This window comes from Dunckerocampus dactyliophorus, chromosome 12, assembly GCF_027744805.1.
Source record: "Dunckerocampus dactyliophorus isolate RoL2022-P2 chromosome 12, RoL_Ddac_1.1, whole genome shotgun sequence".
Taxonomy (NCBI): Eukaryota; Metazoa; Chordata; class Actinopteri; order Syngnathiformes; family Syngnathidae; genus Dunckerocampus; species Dunckerocampus dactyliophorus.
Window position 1 is genome coordinate 7,597,117 of NC_072830.1, and position 17,787 is coordinate 7,614,903.

A 17,787-nucleotide genomic window follows, 5' to 3' on the forward strand; every position below is an offset into this window, starting at 1 on the left:
TGCAATCATTTGCTTGATTAAGCAATGAGAGCATGTGTAGTACTGTTGCTGGCTTTGCTAAAAAAAAAAAAAAACTCTCCCCAATCGCACATCTGCATGCTCTTTATTAATTAATTAGTCCCAACAAATGGCACACGGCTCGGCTTGTTTACAATGCAAACACCCACAGAGAGAAGCCTGGGAGTGCCTTCATCTCCGACAGGCATTTTCCCATGTGGGTCGATGCTCTGTGGATGTACTAGAAATGGTAGATCAATACTGATGAAGTACAGTCGTGGGCAAGACATGAGGTCACCATCTTTCCAGCTCTTGTATTGGATCCCATTAGAATGTGTACCTAATGAAGTGTCCAGTGAGGAAGCACAGTGGGATGAGTTTCAGTGATTAGTGAAGTCTAAGGGGAATAAGTGAAGTCATGCATCAGGGAGGTAGTCGGCCATCTGCTCTCAATAATTACCGCCGCTTAATTGACTGCTATGGACCGAGCTGAAGTCAGCAGTCTATATCCAGGATTTATAGTCACACTTGTTGGCTTGAAATCCTTCTCATTTCAGTAACATCACCCGTACATAGTGTATTTAGACGCTAATTTGTTTAACCCCCAGGTCAGACAACGCTGTAGGGGGTACACAACTGAATTGAATGTAAATTGTGAGCATCGGATGAGATGCTGCTGTTGAAATACACTGACTATGTGAATAATTTAGGTTTAGATTAAGGATGTCCCCATCCGATCTTCGGGATCGGCTACTGAGCCACTGTATTTTGAAGATTGGATAATATCGGCTTCCGCCACGAAATCGGGCCGTTTCGCGTCCGTAACACTGGCCCACTCTCCAACATGGTAGGTGCGGTAATGCGCCTCAAAGCTGGTTGCCACTCAACTCCTGCCAAGAAGAAAACGCAACGCCACCATGCAGACATGTCCCCGGTGTATCGTGGTGAAGTTACCTTCACCTTGGACGTTGGATATTCGGCACCGCTGCAGCGTTGGTTCACCCTTACTGTGCCCGGACACTGTGTCATGGTGTGCGGAGCTGCTGGGAAGTGCCGCTCTCACCGCTGGTTGTTTACACTATGGACCGTCAATAAAATACTATTGCGTTGAAGAGAGTCTAGGGCCTTATGATTTCCGCGTTAATGGAATTTGCGGAATTGGAACACCCTTGAAAACTCCACTCTTACGGATTACAAATTCATATTTGTAACAAAAGCTTATTATTATTTTTTTTAAAAAGGATCGGAGCGGCAAGACTACAAATAAAATCAGATCAGGAGCCAAAAAACGTGGACATCCCTAGTTTAGATGCTTAAGACGAAGCAGAGGTGGAAAAGTTAACAATCTGTTACTCAACCAAGAATAGTGAAGATTGGCAAGGGGAAATGGTTGCAGTTTTACACCCCTATAGCAGATCTTTGGATGCTAATTTATTTTAGCGTGCATTGTGACATCCCATGATATGCTCCATGCAGTGTTCCACAAGGAGCTCTAATGAAAGAAGAAATACAGTAAACAAAGGCAGACAAGGATGGCAGCTTGTAAATGTGGATTTTAATAATGCACGGTTTGAATTGTTTTTTATGGGAAAGCAAATGCAATGTTTTAATGGCTAATGTTTTATTTATTTTCTTAATTAATACAGTTGCAGCCCCATTTTAATGAAAGCTCATCTACGCCCACCAGACATTTTGTGCAGAATGTAATGAGATAGCCACATTTCTGATTTAACAAACAGGGATTCGAGGTCATAGAAGACCTCAATGTATCCCACCTGGCATTGTCATTTTCTCATGAGTACGACTTAAATTGCAATTAGATAGTTGTTAATTTACAGTTTTATCAACCTTTGGTTGTTATATGCCCGTGTTGGTGAGGGAACACTCATGCGAGGTTCTGACGGGTACTACCAGAGTATGTGAGTGTGGTTCCAGTTGAAGTATTTAACGGTGAAGATATTCCATCCATCCATCTTCTATGCCGCTTATCCTCACTAGGGTCGCGGGTATGCTGGAGCCTATCCCAGCTGACTTCGGGCGAGAGGCGGGGTACACCCTGGACTGGTCGCGAGTCAATCGCAGCGGTTAAGATATTGCAAAATATAATATTATATACTATCAATCTCAGAATGTTGCAGTGCAGTTCCACACTACTGCAAACTAAACATAATATAATAAAAACTATAATAATAAAACCTAAATAATAAAAAATACTTATGGACAATTTAGAGCCTCCAATATGAACCGAATGGGGGAAGAAACCGGAGTACCCGGGGAAAACCCCATGCAAGCATGGGGTGAACATGCAAACCTCACAACGGAAATGCCCAAATGCAGATTTGAATTTTTGTATGACTTATTTAAGGAAATCATATCAACGTGCACCTGCATGTATGCTCAAATCATCCTATCTGTCCGCTTTCTGCAACTCAGGGAGCAAAAAACAGTGATGTTGGTAAGTGTCCAAGCCAGACTGACAACAAAAAGAGTCTGTGGCCAGCCGATTATGACACAAATCAACTGATCAGTTTGTGAAGGGAAAGAGGAGACAAGTGATGCTTGACATTAAAGAAGAAACAATTGGCTGAAAATAAGAACAGGTTAGCGGTATAGACCTGCATAAATGGCATAATGAGGCGAGCCTCTCAGAAAAATAGGACGCTAATTGAACATACATACAAAAATGAAGGACAATCGTGATGCATGAGCAGCACACGCTCATGTATTTATGACGCAAACATATGTTGAGCGCTTCCTCTCGTCTGTCTCCCTGGTGTGTGTTATCAGGAGCAGGTGAGTGTGTGCAGCATCCACTCTGGCTGGATGCTTATTCAACACCACTCTCTCTCTCTCTCTCTCTCTTTCTAGCTGGCTGTGGCCCAATTCAAGCACAGCCAGAATATTTCAGAACAGGCAGGCAGGCCATGCATTTTCCATTTTGAGAACATCTCTGAATGTGTCTGAGGCTCTTTCAGCTGGACCGGGAAGGCAAAAACAAAGAAGGTCCCTTAAGTGTTGCTTGGTTAAATATAACACTGGCACCCAGGCAGGTGGTGAACCCTTTGTAGGACACTTAATGGAATACAGAATTTGTTCCAGGAAGCTGTCTGATCATTGGAAAGACACTTTGGAACAAAAGACTGCGCAGTAAAGAACATTGGCATAAAAAAGGGACTTCATTGGGCAGCTTTCGTGGCATATTGCAAGACATGAGACGTGTGAGTCATGAACGAGTTGTTCAAAGCTTACTAGTTTTTTTACTGAACCGGGACTCAAGGATACTCATCTCCATTAACTCGCTTACTTAATCTCCTCTGTTACCACGAGGTAAACTAAACGAGGAAAGCAGGTAACATGTCGCTGTGCAGGCTCGACAAAACAAACAATTCACTTGCTCAGCCAATGAGCTTCACTGACCGACAGCTCCGCTGACTCACGGGTGCTCGACAAGATCGCGAGTCAGTGCTTGACAAAAAACCGCAAGCTTCAATGATATTGATATGATTTTGCACTGCAAAAATATTTTGTATATTATTTTATAAAAAATGTCCACTTTTTAATATTAATGGATTATACTTTGGCAGTACCGTTTTTGGCTATTTTCATTGAGTTTTTATTTATGAAGAGGCTTTATTCAGAAGTAGTGAAGTTTATTTGGCTAAATATTTTGCACACAGTTTTATCATTCCAATTTCATCAAACAGAAACACCTTCTCTGACAGCTAGCTGGGGAGGGTTCTGGAGCTGAACCTAATCTAACAATTACAACAGTCACTTTTATTGAAAATGCTGATCCAAAATCGGAGGAGAATGTCAGCGTCAAGCTAGAAGGCGGGCTTGGAAAGGGAGGTCTCAATCACTCGTGGTTATTTGCTATTCTCGAGTAGTCTCGGAATGTTACCCACCATCCTTGTGCTGCGTGGTAAATATTGCAATTTTCCTCAATATCTCTACTTTCACCTTCAGGGCTGGAACACACTTTTGTATACTACTGCGATCTTGCTTGTTTGAAAACGGACCCATCAATATTTACAGTCCAGTCGTCCTTCCTCAACATCCTGGTAGACTTTTACTGAAGGGATTTGTTGTTATTTTGGAGAAGCTTCAGCTTTTACTGCTCTAGTTTTCCAGTATAAAGTTATTACATCCACCAAGGTTGGTATTTTCTGTCGGCGTAAAAGCCTTTGTTTGTTTTTGTATGACTTCCTGTGTAACGTTTTGGATATACGAGAAATCATGTTTATGGTGCATGGATGGTGCTTTTCTGTGTCTGAATCCTGCTGGCATTTGAACAGAAGAGGGTCACGCCACACTTTAAATTGAACCCTCTCACAAGGAGCATGCAGCAATCAAAGCGGTACAAAAATAACAACAAAATATCATTCTTGTTCAAAACCAAGCTGTGCTTCAAATTCCGCTGCTGAGAGCCAAGAACCTTGTAATTGAATAAGGCAGCATGGAAATTAAGCAAATTGATACCCAACACGCGTGAATCAGAGTTCAATTACGGCACTGTTTCATTTTCGCAAGCGGCTTAATTTGGGAAGTGGATGTTAGCACAGGAAAATGAAGCAGCTATGCTGAGCTGAGCTGCGCGCCTTCCCTGCCGAGTCAGTCAAATGGGGAGGAGGATGGAGAGGCTAAGCCATGTTAGGACGTACTAACACTACGCCACCGTTTTAGACTTGGACACAATTCCCACTCCCTCTCCTGGCCGCCGCTGGCATGCACTCAAACTGACCATTCCTGCTTCTGCCTGTTTGTGTGTCCCATGACTTCTTCTCTGCTGTATTACTGCTATTTCCCTGACTTTGTGGATTATATCCATTAGTTCTTATTTCTTGGTGCAGGGTGGCGGATATCATGAATTACTTGTGAGAGGAGCAATCCCATGAATTAAATGACATGTCTTTATTAAGTGCACAAATGGGTTTTGAGCTAACTATTTAGAGTTATTTCATTTAGGCCCCCAGAATGGAAGTCGAGAGCGCTAGACATCGAGCTAAAAGTCTGGGCTGTCAACTAGATGTCCAATGCGACTCCCAAAACCCTTGAGGCACGTTGGGAAAACTAAGCGTGTACATTCTATGAAACTTGCCCAGGATTTTTTTAAAATTATTTGTTTTACCCGACTGTCATCCATATGTCAGCTGGGATCCAGCGTGGCTCCGCAGCCCTAGTGAGGACAAGCGGCATCGACAATGGCTGGATTTGTTATTTGTTTTTATTGAATACCTTGATTTGTATAAGCCACTACTTTTGTCTTAAACTTTGAACCCTGCGCCTTATAGAGCGGTGCGGCTAATTTCTAATCTTGTGACATCTCCTTTACTTCAGAACTACGACTAATCGTTCAAAATACTGTGCCACTCAATATAGCAGTCTGACTCACTGTGTCATCTTACAAAGAATACTAAACTCATCACACAGCAACTTAACACTAAAAAGGTATACCTAAAAAATATACAAACCAATACGAGTTTAAATGAAAAATATATATATATTAAAGTTTTCCCATAATGCATTGCGTCTGAACAAAGCGCTCACTGGTCGCTACAATGATGTCAGCCTCCCTCTGGACTGCTCTGGCTCCCTCTGGTGGACAGAGGCAGCATTGCAGAGCCATCCATCCATCCATTTTCTATGTCGCTTGTCCTTCAATGAAATGCTTTACCGTATTGATTTTATTCAATATATATTTATTTCATTAAACAAATATTTATTTTATTAAACACAGATTTATTAATTCTTTATTATTACAAATATTCTACTTAGTGCTTCCATTTTGGAAAACACTGCATATTTTGTGTTTTTCCCATTGAAAAAAAAAAAAACGGAAAAAATTTGCCTTATGATAAAAGAAGAACAAAACATAAAAAAAAGAAAACAATCTATGATTAGATCTAAGGATGTGGAAAAGATTTGATGAAGTTAAAATGGGGGAAAAAATTGAATTACACTTGTATGAGAGGGACCATTGTGGGACCTAAGGGTAAAAATTGTAACGTCAGGGGTTACGGCATCAGACAGTGAGGTTTACCAACGTACTTTCACACAGCTGCACCAGCTGGCATCCGTTATACTCACCCATCTAAACCTCACTCTCATTCGGGTCACGGCACAATTGTAAGTTGCCTGGTCCAGCCAGCCCCGCGTTACGCCTGGGCCCGAGCCAAGGTCTGCAAAATGAGAGTCGAGAGCGCTAGCCATCGAGCTGAAAGCCTGGACTGTCAACTCGACGTCCAGCGCAAGTCTGAAGGAGTCAAGGACTGAGGTTTACGAGAGTACTCTCGCACAGCTGCACCAGCAATCGTGCCGTGCCCTGGCTCACCTTTACCAATCGTGCCACTCTGTGTGATTTTTATTTTTGTTTTTCCAGGAATGCTACTTTGAGAGCATTTAACTTTTGGGAAGTTAAATTGCACTTTTAGCAGTAAGACGACAACCGGGATGTAGCAACACATCATCACATGCAGCGAGGCTAAATAGCAGGACGGGTATGCCGCACGGAATGCCAAAACACAACTGTCCAGATCACAACATGCTTGCCTCTTGTGATACACATTATAAAAAGAAGAGCCGTCTGTCATAATGGCCCTTCTGAATAGCATTTTCTGCTTTATTAGTCATACTTAATGGTGTTGAAGGGGCTGCAAGTGATGGAAAAAAAATCCCTCTCTCTCTCTCTCTCTCTCACTGGGAGGAAAAAAAAAAAAAAAGACTCCTCCACAATCCAGGCCCAAAGTATTCTACACATTGGGCATATTTCCTCTGGCTTTAAAAGGAGATTGCACATGCCCTCATCTGGAAGACGGATGACCAGAGGGAGGCAATCATAGTGGTGGAGACAGTGAGAGGTAGCAAGATGACAATTGTGTTCATGTTAGATGGATCGTTCCTTTCATATTTACTCATAAATAAAAGGATTCAAATCTAATTCATCCATCCTCCAGCACTTTGTACAGGAAAGCGATGTGGAAACTATTGACAAGCTATAATGTCACCTGCGATCAGATGCGCTCTTATTTACAAACAATTCTTGCCATATGAAATAATATAATTCAAATAATCTGTTCCAGGGTCAACTCTAGCGCTAATAAAGCCTGCAATTAACTGTACAGGGCATGGCAATCAAATAATCACTTAAGAAAGCAGTGTGGAATTAATTGTGCATTCGTTACAACTTACAGTAACTGAAGCAAAACTGAGTGCAATATTGGACTGCAACCAGCAGAGGTGCTGTTCATTCAATCGCAGTTTGTTGATTTGCAAGATTGACCTTGAGGACCTTCATTGACTCTACGGCAGTGGTTCTCAATTATTTTTTGTCATGCCCCCCATAGCGGACAGAAATTGTTTCAGGCCCCCACCAAATTATTTATCTGTGCTGTACAAACTGAACTTGAAACTGAAACCAACAAAATGCAACAAAGAGAAGAGCGTACCTGGGGATCAGCGAAGCATACAAGCATATAAGGGTCAAAGTCGATGCCAAGTACAAAAAATTCTTACACGTTGGCAGGTATGCACTAATACGCTCGCCCTGACGGTTCACCATGCCTCACCATTTGGGAAGCACGGCATTACGGCAACTCTTTATTCTGTTCAATATGATTCTGGCATGGAAACGGGAGTTCAGAACATGTTTTTACTTGGAAAATTTGTGAAAACAACAATTTTCTTTAGAGTTGGTGTTTATGCAACTCGCTCCAAAGAACAATTTTTGAAACCAAAAAAATGTAAGTCCCTTGCTGGCTACCATATGTTACCAATAGTGGTTTAAGAGACTGGCTTGTATAAAATTCACTTTTTTTTTTTTACCTTTATGAATTAAATTGATACAAATTGTTGTAAACTTTCTTTTGGCTTGAATAAAGTAACGCACATGTCTGTGGTGCGTACATACACACAAAAGCAGTCTCAGAGAGGCAATCAACAATTTACATTCATGTTGTTGTCATGACAGGCTATTCATTCCATGGTAGCTAACTTTGTAAACATTGCCAAATCGCTATCATTAGCTGACTACAAACATAAGTAGTGCGTGTGCGCGTGTGTGTGTTTTACATCAAAGCAGGAGGAGGTGGGATATACCGTAAATTCTGGACTATTGAGCGCACCTGAAGAAGCAGCACCAAATTTAAGAAAAACAAGCATACATACAGGCTGCACTTGTATAGAAGCTGCAGGTGTCCTCGTTGGAACATGGGATATGTACACAGAAATGACAGACTATAAACCTTGCAATCCTACCTACACTCTGTGTTTCCAGCGTCACTCATTAGCTTTGATGAGTGAGACGTGAGACATCAACTGAGACATTTTCATCAACAGAGTTCAACAACTGCCGCGGACCAAGCAGTCCAAGCAGTCCAAGCAATTGCTGTAGTAATTCTACACTTGATAAAACTTACTCAAGATTTGTCAGATCGAAACACAATCTCTGCATAGGATTTCAAAACTCAATATTAGCAAAAAAACAACAACAAAAAACAAAGAAAAAAAGCAAATGTGTCCACCCTATGATGTCATGCATGAAGGAGGTTCAAACCTTGGAGTACGCATGATACGATGGTTGCTGATATGCCTCAAAACCCATTTTCCATACAAAGGTAACAGAGGAAGGGCAAAAATACACCCAAAAAACAGAAATGACATAGTAAAAAAGGTGAATCATGTGCTTACGCTGGATGTCGATGGTGACACTGCTCTCCTTGCCGTTGGGGACAGCCTTGTTTGAGGCCTTACAGATGATCTGTTGGCCTGTCTCAATGTTTGAGGGCGACAGGTAGAGAGTGCTCACAGTGGTTTCTCTCCTCCCATCCCGGAGCAACGTCTGCAGACAGGGAAGATGGGGAAATATAAGAAGTTTGCATAGGTGGTCATGCAGATTACAGTATCACTTTATATGTAATAGTCCATTTATTGTTTATACAGTATGCCAACAGATTCTCCATTGGCCACCTGTGTAGAGTTTCTGTGTGGGGTTTAGTCTATATCTGCCCTGTGATTGGCTGGCGACCAGTCCAGGGTGTACCCTGCCACCAAAGTCAGCTGGGATTGGTTCCAACATAACCCTGTAACCCTAATAGGGATTAAGCGGCATACAAAGTGAATGAATGAATTGCCAGCTATGGTGCCCATACGATTATTAACATTACCAAGCTGGGATGCAATTTTGCACCATTTAGTGTTGAGTAGCCTTTGTTCACTCACTAGTCCAAAAAAGCAAATCAGAAAGTGTATAAATGCTTAAAATTATCCGAGCCACAAGTAGGTAGTATTTTGTACGACAATAACACTGAACAATTTGCCTAGACTGGCCACACTACAGTTTAACAAAAAGATTAATGATAAAAAAAGAAGCAATTTCAGTAGGAATTGTGTGTGAATGCTAAAGCTGAACTGAAATGTAGAATGAAAATTGAAATATCTTAGAATTGATTAAATGTATTCACCGACTGATGACCGAACCAGCAACCATCAGGTTGGGGGATGACCACTCTACGACCTGAGCCATGCCACCGTGTACAGCAGGGGTCACCAACGTTTTTCCTTGTGAGAGCTACTGTTACAAAATGAAAATGGCCAAGAGCTACTCATTTTTGTAACATTTATTTTCAGAGCTTATTTTAAACCCAAACAAATCGAATATGCTTGTTTTACCAGAACATGAACAAAATGCTGGTGTCCACAACTCACATGTTGTATTTCACAATGCATTTCTTTCTACTGTTCTTTCATTATTAACTGAAAACCTGAATGAAAAGCAGGCTTGCGGGCACCTCATGTGGTCGTGGGGGGCCCGCGGGCACCACGTTGGTGACCCCTGGTGTACAGGATGCGCAGAATGTTACATCTAATATTAAAATGTAAAATGAATTTCCACCAATAGGCGGCGACATTTACATTTTCCAATTAATTTTCAAAGGAGAATCATGGAGCGAACCGTTCCGGTTTCTGGTTGGCCAGAAACGCTGGGGTATGCTGGAGCCTATCCCAGCTGACTTCGGCAAGAGGGAGGTTACACCCTGGACTGGTCGCCAGCCAATCGCAGGGCACATTCATGATGAATACACAAGAGTACAATAATAGAATAGAATAGAAAAGACCGGTGGTAAAACCATTTCCAGGTGGTACTTAGTGTAAAAAGTTTGAGAGTCACTGCCCGATAACTAACCCTAAACACGATCAAACTGTCTAAGTACAAACTGCAGCTTGGAGATTGTGTGAATGAGCCGAGATGAAATGGCAAAGAAAGAAATGAATTGCTGGTTAATGCATCACAGTACACCATATAGCTCTCCCCAGTTTCCATGCAAATATGCCCCCTAGAGATAGATACTGAATCTGATTGGAATTTCTCATCACAGGCATCTTGTCCTTTAAGGCGGCAACGTTTAGAACTGCGCAGCTTCTTGCTATGAAAAGAAGTAAATGCTTCTCAAGTCCCCCTTTTTTCTGCGTCTTAAGAGCCACGCTCCGCCGCATGGCTTGTCATACTCGGCAAAGAACATCAATCTTCTTTGCAACGCTCATCTTTCTGAGCCCTCCATTGTGGAAGCCATCTGGAATCAGTAGGTAGCGAACGCCGTAGCGCGGGAGGATTCTGGAGAGTGGATGTTAACCAGGGTGGGACAGAAGCAAACCACTGGATGAGAACAAATTGCTTGGGCGACGTGGTCAACCACAAAGTCAAAACACATTTCCTTAAGAAGGACTCGCTGTTGTGAAGAATAGAATACCCCACAGTGGCAAAAAACACATCATGCCGTTTTTGTTTGGGAAGAAAGGACGGCCTGCCTTGACCAGAAGAAGCTTTACTGCACTTCTACATTGGATTTGTCTTGCAAATCCTAGGATCACAGCATGGTCATTTCCTCCGCACGGACTCTTACAGAAGACGACTGGAGAAGAGCTCAAACAGCTTTTTATGACACTAAAATGCAGAAAAAAGCTTAGGGGAAACATCATTACTGCAAACCGGGACTGGAATTCTTCAATTGTGACATAAATGACATTTACTTCCAACATTTACTTCCTTTGATGAGCAAACTACCTTGATGGAACCGTACATTACTTTAAATTACCTTCACTCTTGAGCACACTATTATCACACTAAAATGGCACTGAGCTATTAAAACACGTTCAATAAAAAAAAAAAAAAAACACTTATTAGTGTAGTATGTTCTTCAAGGTAACTCTTTCATAGCATGACACAAAAAAGATGCATGCATTAGTTAAAAAAAACACTTAAAACTTCCAGCAGAAAGGACATGAAAACAAACCCCGTGTATTAAAAAATACTGTACAGTATATACATATTCCAAAAACTACAAAGGATATAATATAATAACCACATTTGACAACTGTGCCCAAATCTGATTGTGTGCATTCATGTTTTTTTTTGTTTTTCACAGTACTTGATGAGTTGTCAAAACAGTCCATGATATGCTGCCTATTTATTTATTTGTTATGGGAGTGTAACACTTTCTGCTACTCAGCCAGTATTGTATTTCATGACGAGTTTGGTACGTGTATTTAAAATAAAAATCCATAATATAAAAAAGTATAAATGGATTTAATATTTGCCAGTGGGAAAAGTAAGTGCATCTCATGTTGCTGCACTATGATTGGGTGTCATGGTATTTGGATTTATTTATTTATTTTATTTCACAACTTCACTGTGTCAAAAAAAAAAAGAAAGCACAAAACCCCCCCCAGCAAAACAGCGAGTCCACAAAAGGTGAACCGTGACAGAACGAGGGAACGCTTTATTCTACATTTCATCATTTCTATTTTCCCTGATTATGTCTACTATATTGGTAATACAAGTGTAAAGGTGACTATAGGTGACTATAGGGATGTTATTTCATATCTAGAGGGCTGTAATAATGTTGAAAACCATATTTAGAAGATCGTAAACCGGCTTTCTATGCTCTAACTACAGAAATATTTGGTTAATAACTAAGGACTCATTCAATGTATGCAACTCATTCAACGATCCCAGCAACGTATTTATACGTCTTTTACCTTTTTTTGCAGCTCCCCTCTAATGCATTTAGCTTCATAGCAATTTTAAGCCATTAAAATGGCCACGAGGTGCATTTGATAAGAGCTCGGCAGAGACCATGTGGACAGAAGAATAGCACATGACAGGAAGGAGGAAGTGGGAGAGGGTGGAGGAGTGTAGCGCGCAGAAGGTCACGCATTGTAGGGAAATTTTAACGCCCCACGTGCACACGCGTGCACACTCATGCACACACATAGTTCAGTTCCAAATGTGAAAATTGTAAATAGTTCATGATGTTATATTTGTAAATAAATAGTTATGTTGATGTTTTTGTGTTGTTTATGTTGTGGTATAGTTGTTTAGATATTTGAGCTGTCACAAAAGCAACAAATATTTGTTTCAAAATGAAAGTTATGCTAAAAATGTATCTTTTCACAAAAAGATGGGTTTCTACCTTTCCTAGTTGGGAACTGATATTTTCCTGAAATTTACCTATGTCCTACTGCTGATTATTAAAGAATGGAAAAAGGTAGAAACATAGGTTTTCTGCTGAAAGACAGGAGTCTAATCTTTCATTTGGTAGGTTCCATGTTTATATACAAGTAGCCATAGAACACAACATTCTATGTGCCTTGAAAGGTCAGTCAAAATCGTCAAAAAATCCCTTTTGAAAAACAACTTTGACTGAATGAGCTAACCACAGTAAACGAGGGATTACAGTACTGTTGATGTTCAGTTTCTCATAGGTCTACACTAGAACACTAGATTTGTTGTGGAATACGTTCCGATACTTGCTGATAAACGTAACAATATTCAACTTAAGTGACCAGACTTTGAAGGCCAACTTTGATCCTAACAAGAAGGTGACCTGTGAGTAGCAGATCAGTTGGTGGCTTAAAAAAAAAATCCAATTAAACGGGATTATCTTCTAATTAAAAAACAGCTGAACCAAATGGATTACCTACTCGATAAAACTTGATGTGCTGCCAGACAAGGTAATTCAGCGCTTGGCCTAAAGTGTGTTTACAGTGATGTTATCGTTGAGTTAGCATCGCCAAATGTGATGTTCTTGATGAATTGATGATTAATCAATTATCTAATTAATTGGCAACTACTCTGGTATTTCATTAATATTTTTTTTTGTTAAAAATGTAAATATTAGCCTCTCAAATGTGAATGTTTTGATTTCTTGAGTCATCCATGAAAGCATGTCTAATATCTTTGTGTTTTAGGCAAACACATGATAGTCACACACATCGGCTTTGACTTTGGAAAACAGTGACTGACATTTTTGCCTCTATTCTGATTGATTTAGTCCGTCTGGATTACTCAATTAATCGAAACAACTATCTTCAGATTAATCGACAAAGAAAATGAGTTAGTTGCAAACCTAGTCCACATGCTAAACGCTGACTGAGGCACAAAGTACGATGTTTTGTCCAACATCCATCCAGCCTCTTCCCTCCATCAAAGTGATCTAATTCTATTTCCTCCTGCTCTACATGACATCACATAATAGCCATAATGTGATGGAAACATCTTCTCAGGGCATTTGGGGGGGGGATATCTGCTTTCTGACAAGTGTTTTCAGCATCTAAAAGTGCCAATCTTGCAGAAAATACGCTATCACTGCACAGTTTAGTGTTTTGTTTTCTTGTTCTGAGTGTCCAGGCTACTGGAATCATGATGTTTTTACTAGGTGGTTGTCATGAAACAGATTATAGCGCAGGTGATTCTCTGATGTGCCGTTAGAAAAGAGCAGTCTATCGTGATTGCGTGAAATAGTTACAAGTCTTTTGCATTCAAGCATCAGTGCTCTCAGCAAAGAAATGTGAATTTCCTATGCAGCGAAGAGATCCTTGAGGGTCGTCAGTGACATAGCCGAGAAAAGACACAGGAGGAATTATGCTCCAAGTCAATTTTCTTCATTCAAATGTCTACCTGGATGAAAATAGCAAACCTGATTTCATATACAGTATAAAAATGCATTTGCCAGCAAGAACAAGTCATAAAAATGTCATCATTGCTTTCTCCCATGCTCACAGCAATAAAACCATATCACCTTGCAAGCTAAGCGTATACAAAAAAATGACATTAGGGAGGAGGATTTGGTAGGAGTGGACAACAGTATGATGCCTGACATGTGTGTCCACAAATGTCCACGGATCCACTGTGTTATGTTCCGTGTGTCATGTTTTTTTTTCCTTATTATTTTTCGCATATTTCCTGTTTTGTGCTTTTATTTTGCTACCTCCTGTATTGTGTTTAGTTCCACCACTTGACGTCAGTTAAGGCGTAGCAGCGGGGCACACCTGCCTCCCATCAGTAATGATGTTGCCCTTTGGTTAAGTGTTTTAGTCTGGACCTGCACCTCCTGTTGCTATTTCCTGTTTTGGAAAAGACTTTGAACTTTGTTTTTTACTGCTATATTGATATCACCCGCTACCATGTCATTGTATCCTGTGGTAAAGCTAAACCAAATATTAGCTAAACATACTAGATTATTTTTAGATTTAGATTATTTTGACTGATCTTTCAAGGCACACAGAATATTGTGTTCTATGGCTATATAAACATGGAACCTACCAAAAGAAAGGTTAGACTCCATCTTCCGTCAGAAAAAAAAAAGTTTTTTTTCTGCCTTTTTCGGTTCTTTAGTAATCAGCAGTAGAACATAGGTATGTTTCAGGAAAATATCAGTTCGTGATTAAAACAGGGTGAAAACCAGCTTTTTGTGAAAAGATACATTTCAAGCATAACTTTCACTTTGACACAAATATTATTTGTCACAGCTCAAAGATCTAAACAACTAAACAACACAAAAATGGGGTTGTTTTAGCTAAAAATAATTTGTTTACAAATACAACATGAACTATTTACATTTTTCAGATTTGTGTGTGCATATGTGTGCACGCGTGTGTGCATGCATTAATGCATTAATAAATTAATGCATTAATGCATTAATACAATGGGTACATTGGTAACATTCTGCACGCTACACTCCTCCAAGCTCCCTCACTTCCTCCTTCCTGTCATGTGTGTTTTTTCCGTCCACATGATCTCTGCCGAGCTCTTACCAAATGCAAATCTGCCACCTTGTGGCATTTTTTATGGCTATATTTGCTCTGAAGTGAAATCCATTAGTGTGGCGTTCATCATCACCTCTTTTTGCCTCAGAAAAACGTAAAAGACGTATAAATACGTTGTTGGGATCAGGCGTTCGGGTTTATAAAAACATATAAATACGTCTTTGGTATTGAATGAGTTAATATTGACGGTGATTAATGGTAACGGTGATTAAGGGTGCAGACAAGTCCGAACGTCTACGTGTTTTGATCTGATAAATATTAAGTAACTTCGATCAAATGTAGGATTACTACAGCTTCTGCTTGGATATTAACACGGATGCAACTGTTCAACTCCAATGGAAAAAAATCCACACGTCACTCGCTAACGCTGACGCCGGGAACGCGATAGGTTGGATTGCAGGGTTTAAAGTGTGTGTAAAGCACTTCCTGTGCGCTTCCAATAATGCCTCACACACTGCCACGTCTATATTACATTTATCATCATTCATAAAAGCAATGTCATGGTTCACAGTCTGATTGGCCTCTGGATGCCCTGTTCTCGCTAGACATCTTTTCTCCAAACGAAGACCGCCTTATCAAAGACACCAGTAATAAAGTTATAATTAAATATAAAATGACACAAGCTATATAAGAGGTTATAGGGCAAGAGTATCAATGTAAGGACATTTATATTTGAAATAACCCTGTTAATATTTACATCTCATCTCCAAAAATCAACAGTAGTGTTCTTCATTTGCTACGACAATAGACTGGAGCAGGGGTCACCAACGTGGTGCCCGCGGGCACCAGGTAGCCCCCCACGACCACATGAGGTGCCCGCAAGCCTGCTTTTCATTCAGGTTTTCAGTTAATAATGAAAGAACAGTAGAAAGAAATGCATTCTGAAATACAAAATGTGAGTTGTGGACGCCAGCATTTTGTTAAAACAAGCGTATTCGCTTTGTTTGGGTTTAAAAAAAGCTCTGAAAATGAATGTTACAAAAATGAGTAGCTCTTGGCCATTTTCATTTTGTAAAAGTAGCTCTCACAAGGAAAAACGTTGGTGACCCCTGAACTGGAGCATGTTTCCGACGCAGGCCTGATGCATCTGATGAGCTGTCCGCAACCCTCCCACGGGTCCCGAGCCACAAGTTGAGACACCCCGTTCTAAAGCATCCTGGTAACTTCTAGCAGAATCGAGAGTAGAGGCACAGTGAGCTTCTCTTCTGAAAGCAGAGTACAGTTGGGGTGCACGCTACCTCCCAAAAAAAGGATCTGTTTACTCTCACCTTCGGTACTAAAAGTCACTTCATTTTCCTTTATACACAACTGAACTTAGCAGGATTGAAAATGTGTTTTTCTTTATTTTCCTCAAGCTGCTGCACCCTAAAGAGTATTTGTGATGGCAAAGTGTGCCGATGGCTTTTTGAACCTGAGATAAATGTGCGATAAAGTTCAAAGGGCCTTTACAGGTCAAATCCTTGACCGTGTGCGTCTCATCATAGTCTTAATTATCAAAACATGAGAAGAGAGATGCATACAAAAAGTCCCCTTGCTGCTCTGTGCAATTTTTCCAATACAGAAAGCATAGATTTGTCATGGTACTGTATAGTCATTAGAGATAAGTGTTCTTGAGGTCTGTGCAGCCGAGCGTGCATCCATCAGCGACATCAGCGCACGTCTTCGTATCTTCCGTCTCTCAGAGAGGAAGTGGAAGGCAGGAAGCGCATCCTCTGCTATTAGCGAGCGCCACCTCCACCAATCATTTTATTCAAATAAGCCAGTGGTGCCATACCACAGTCCCAATCAATGGCATTTATCTGCTCTTTGAAAAAAGCCGATAATGGGATGAGGCAGCCAGGGCACGGTGGGGAAGGGAAGAGAGCGGAGGGGGAGGCGCTCGTGCTCCAAAGTGCTTGGTCTCTTTATGCCATTTGTGCAAATGGAAATGGAACATGACAGCGTTGATTCCATCATTAGCCTTAAGGCTAAATGTCAGTTAGAAGTGTATGGGGGGGGGGGGGGGGGGAGGGGGGGTCAGGCAATCATGACACCAGGCTACTGTCGGAGTGTTGTTAAGTAGGAACATGAAGAAACTAAATTTAAAAAAATAATAACATTCCACCCTGAAAGAATTGATTACACATACATGAACCGTTACACTCGGAGTTAAAATCAGAGCATTTTGAAAACAGTTTGAAAGAATAAAGAATACCACCAATACAGGAATGAAGCGGCACTGATGTGTTCCATAAGCTTACCGTCTGCTTGTCTGCATTGATTTGTACACTGGACAAAAACTTTTTTTTTAAATAAAAACCTGGATTTTCAAGGGAATAGCTTTCAAAGCGCCATCTGGATACGGAGGCAAATAACTGGCTAATTATTTCAAGCTAATGCAAAGATGTTGATCAACAGGTGGTTTTTGTTGCTCATCTGTCTAGAAAGAGTGGAAAGATTTCATGCACTGTCACCATGCAAGCTGTTTTCACGTGTATTTAGGAGGAAACTGCGCAAGAAGTTGAGCAGTTACTGAAGTTGACTACTTTTTGGTCATATTCGCATCACTGAACCTGCACAAGGTTTGGATGCAAAATGGCATTTCCTGTCGCAACAAAAACCATACTGATGGGCTTCAGTGAAAACAATTTGCTTTAACTTTTTCAGCAGTTGAAGCATATATTTTTTTCGAATATTAACCCAACCAAA

At 40.7% G+C, this 17,787-nt stretch overlaps 1 protein-coding gene across 11 annotated transcripts in view; it reads right to left on the reverse strand.

The window, feature by feature from the left end:
* The window catches only part of kirrel3b (kirre like nephrin family adhesion molecule 3b), a 242,843-nt gene that overhangs the window by 55,114 nt on the left and 169,942 nt on the right, over positions 1-17,787 (reverse strand). For all 11 annotated transcript variants that reach the window (XM_054793825.1, XM_054793821.1, XM_054793827.1 and 8 more), the window contains exon 6: positions 8,683-8,833. In XM_054793825.1, the coding sequence (XP_054649800.1) occupies positions 8,683-8,833 (151 nt within the window). The remainder of the gene's footprint in view (positions 1-8,682; positions 8,834-17,787) is intronic.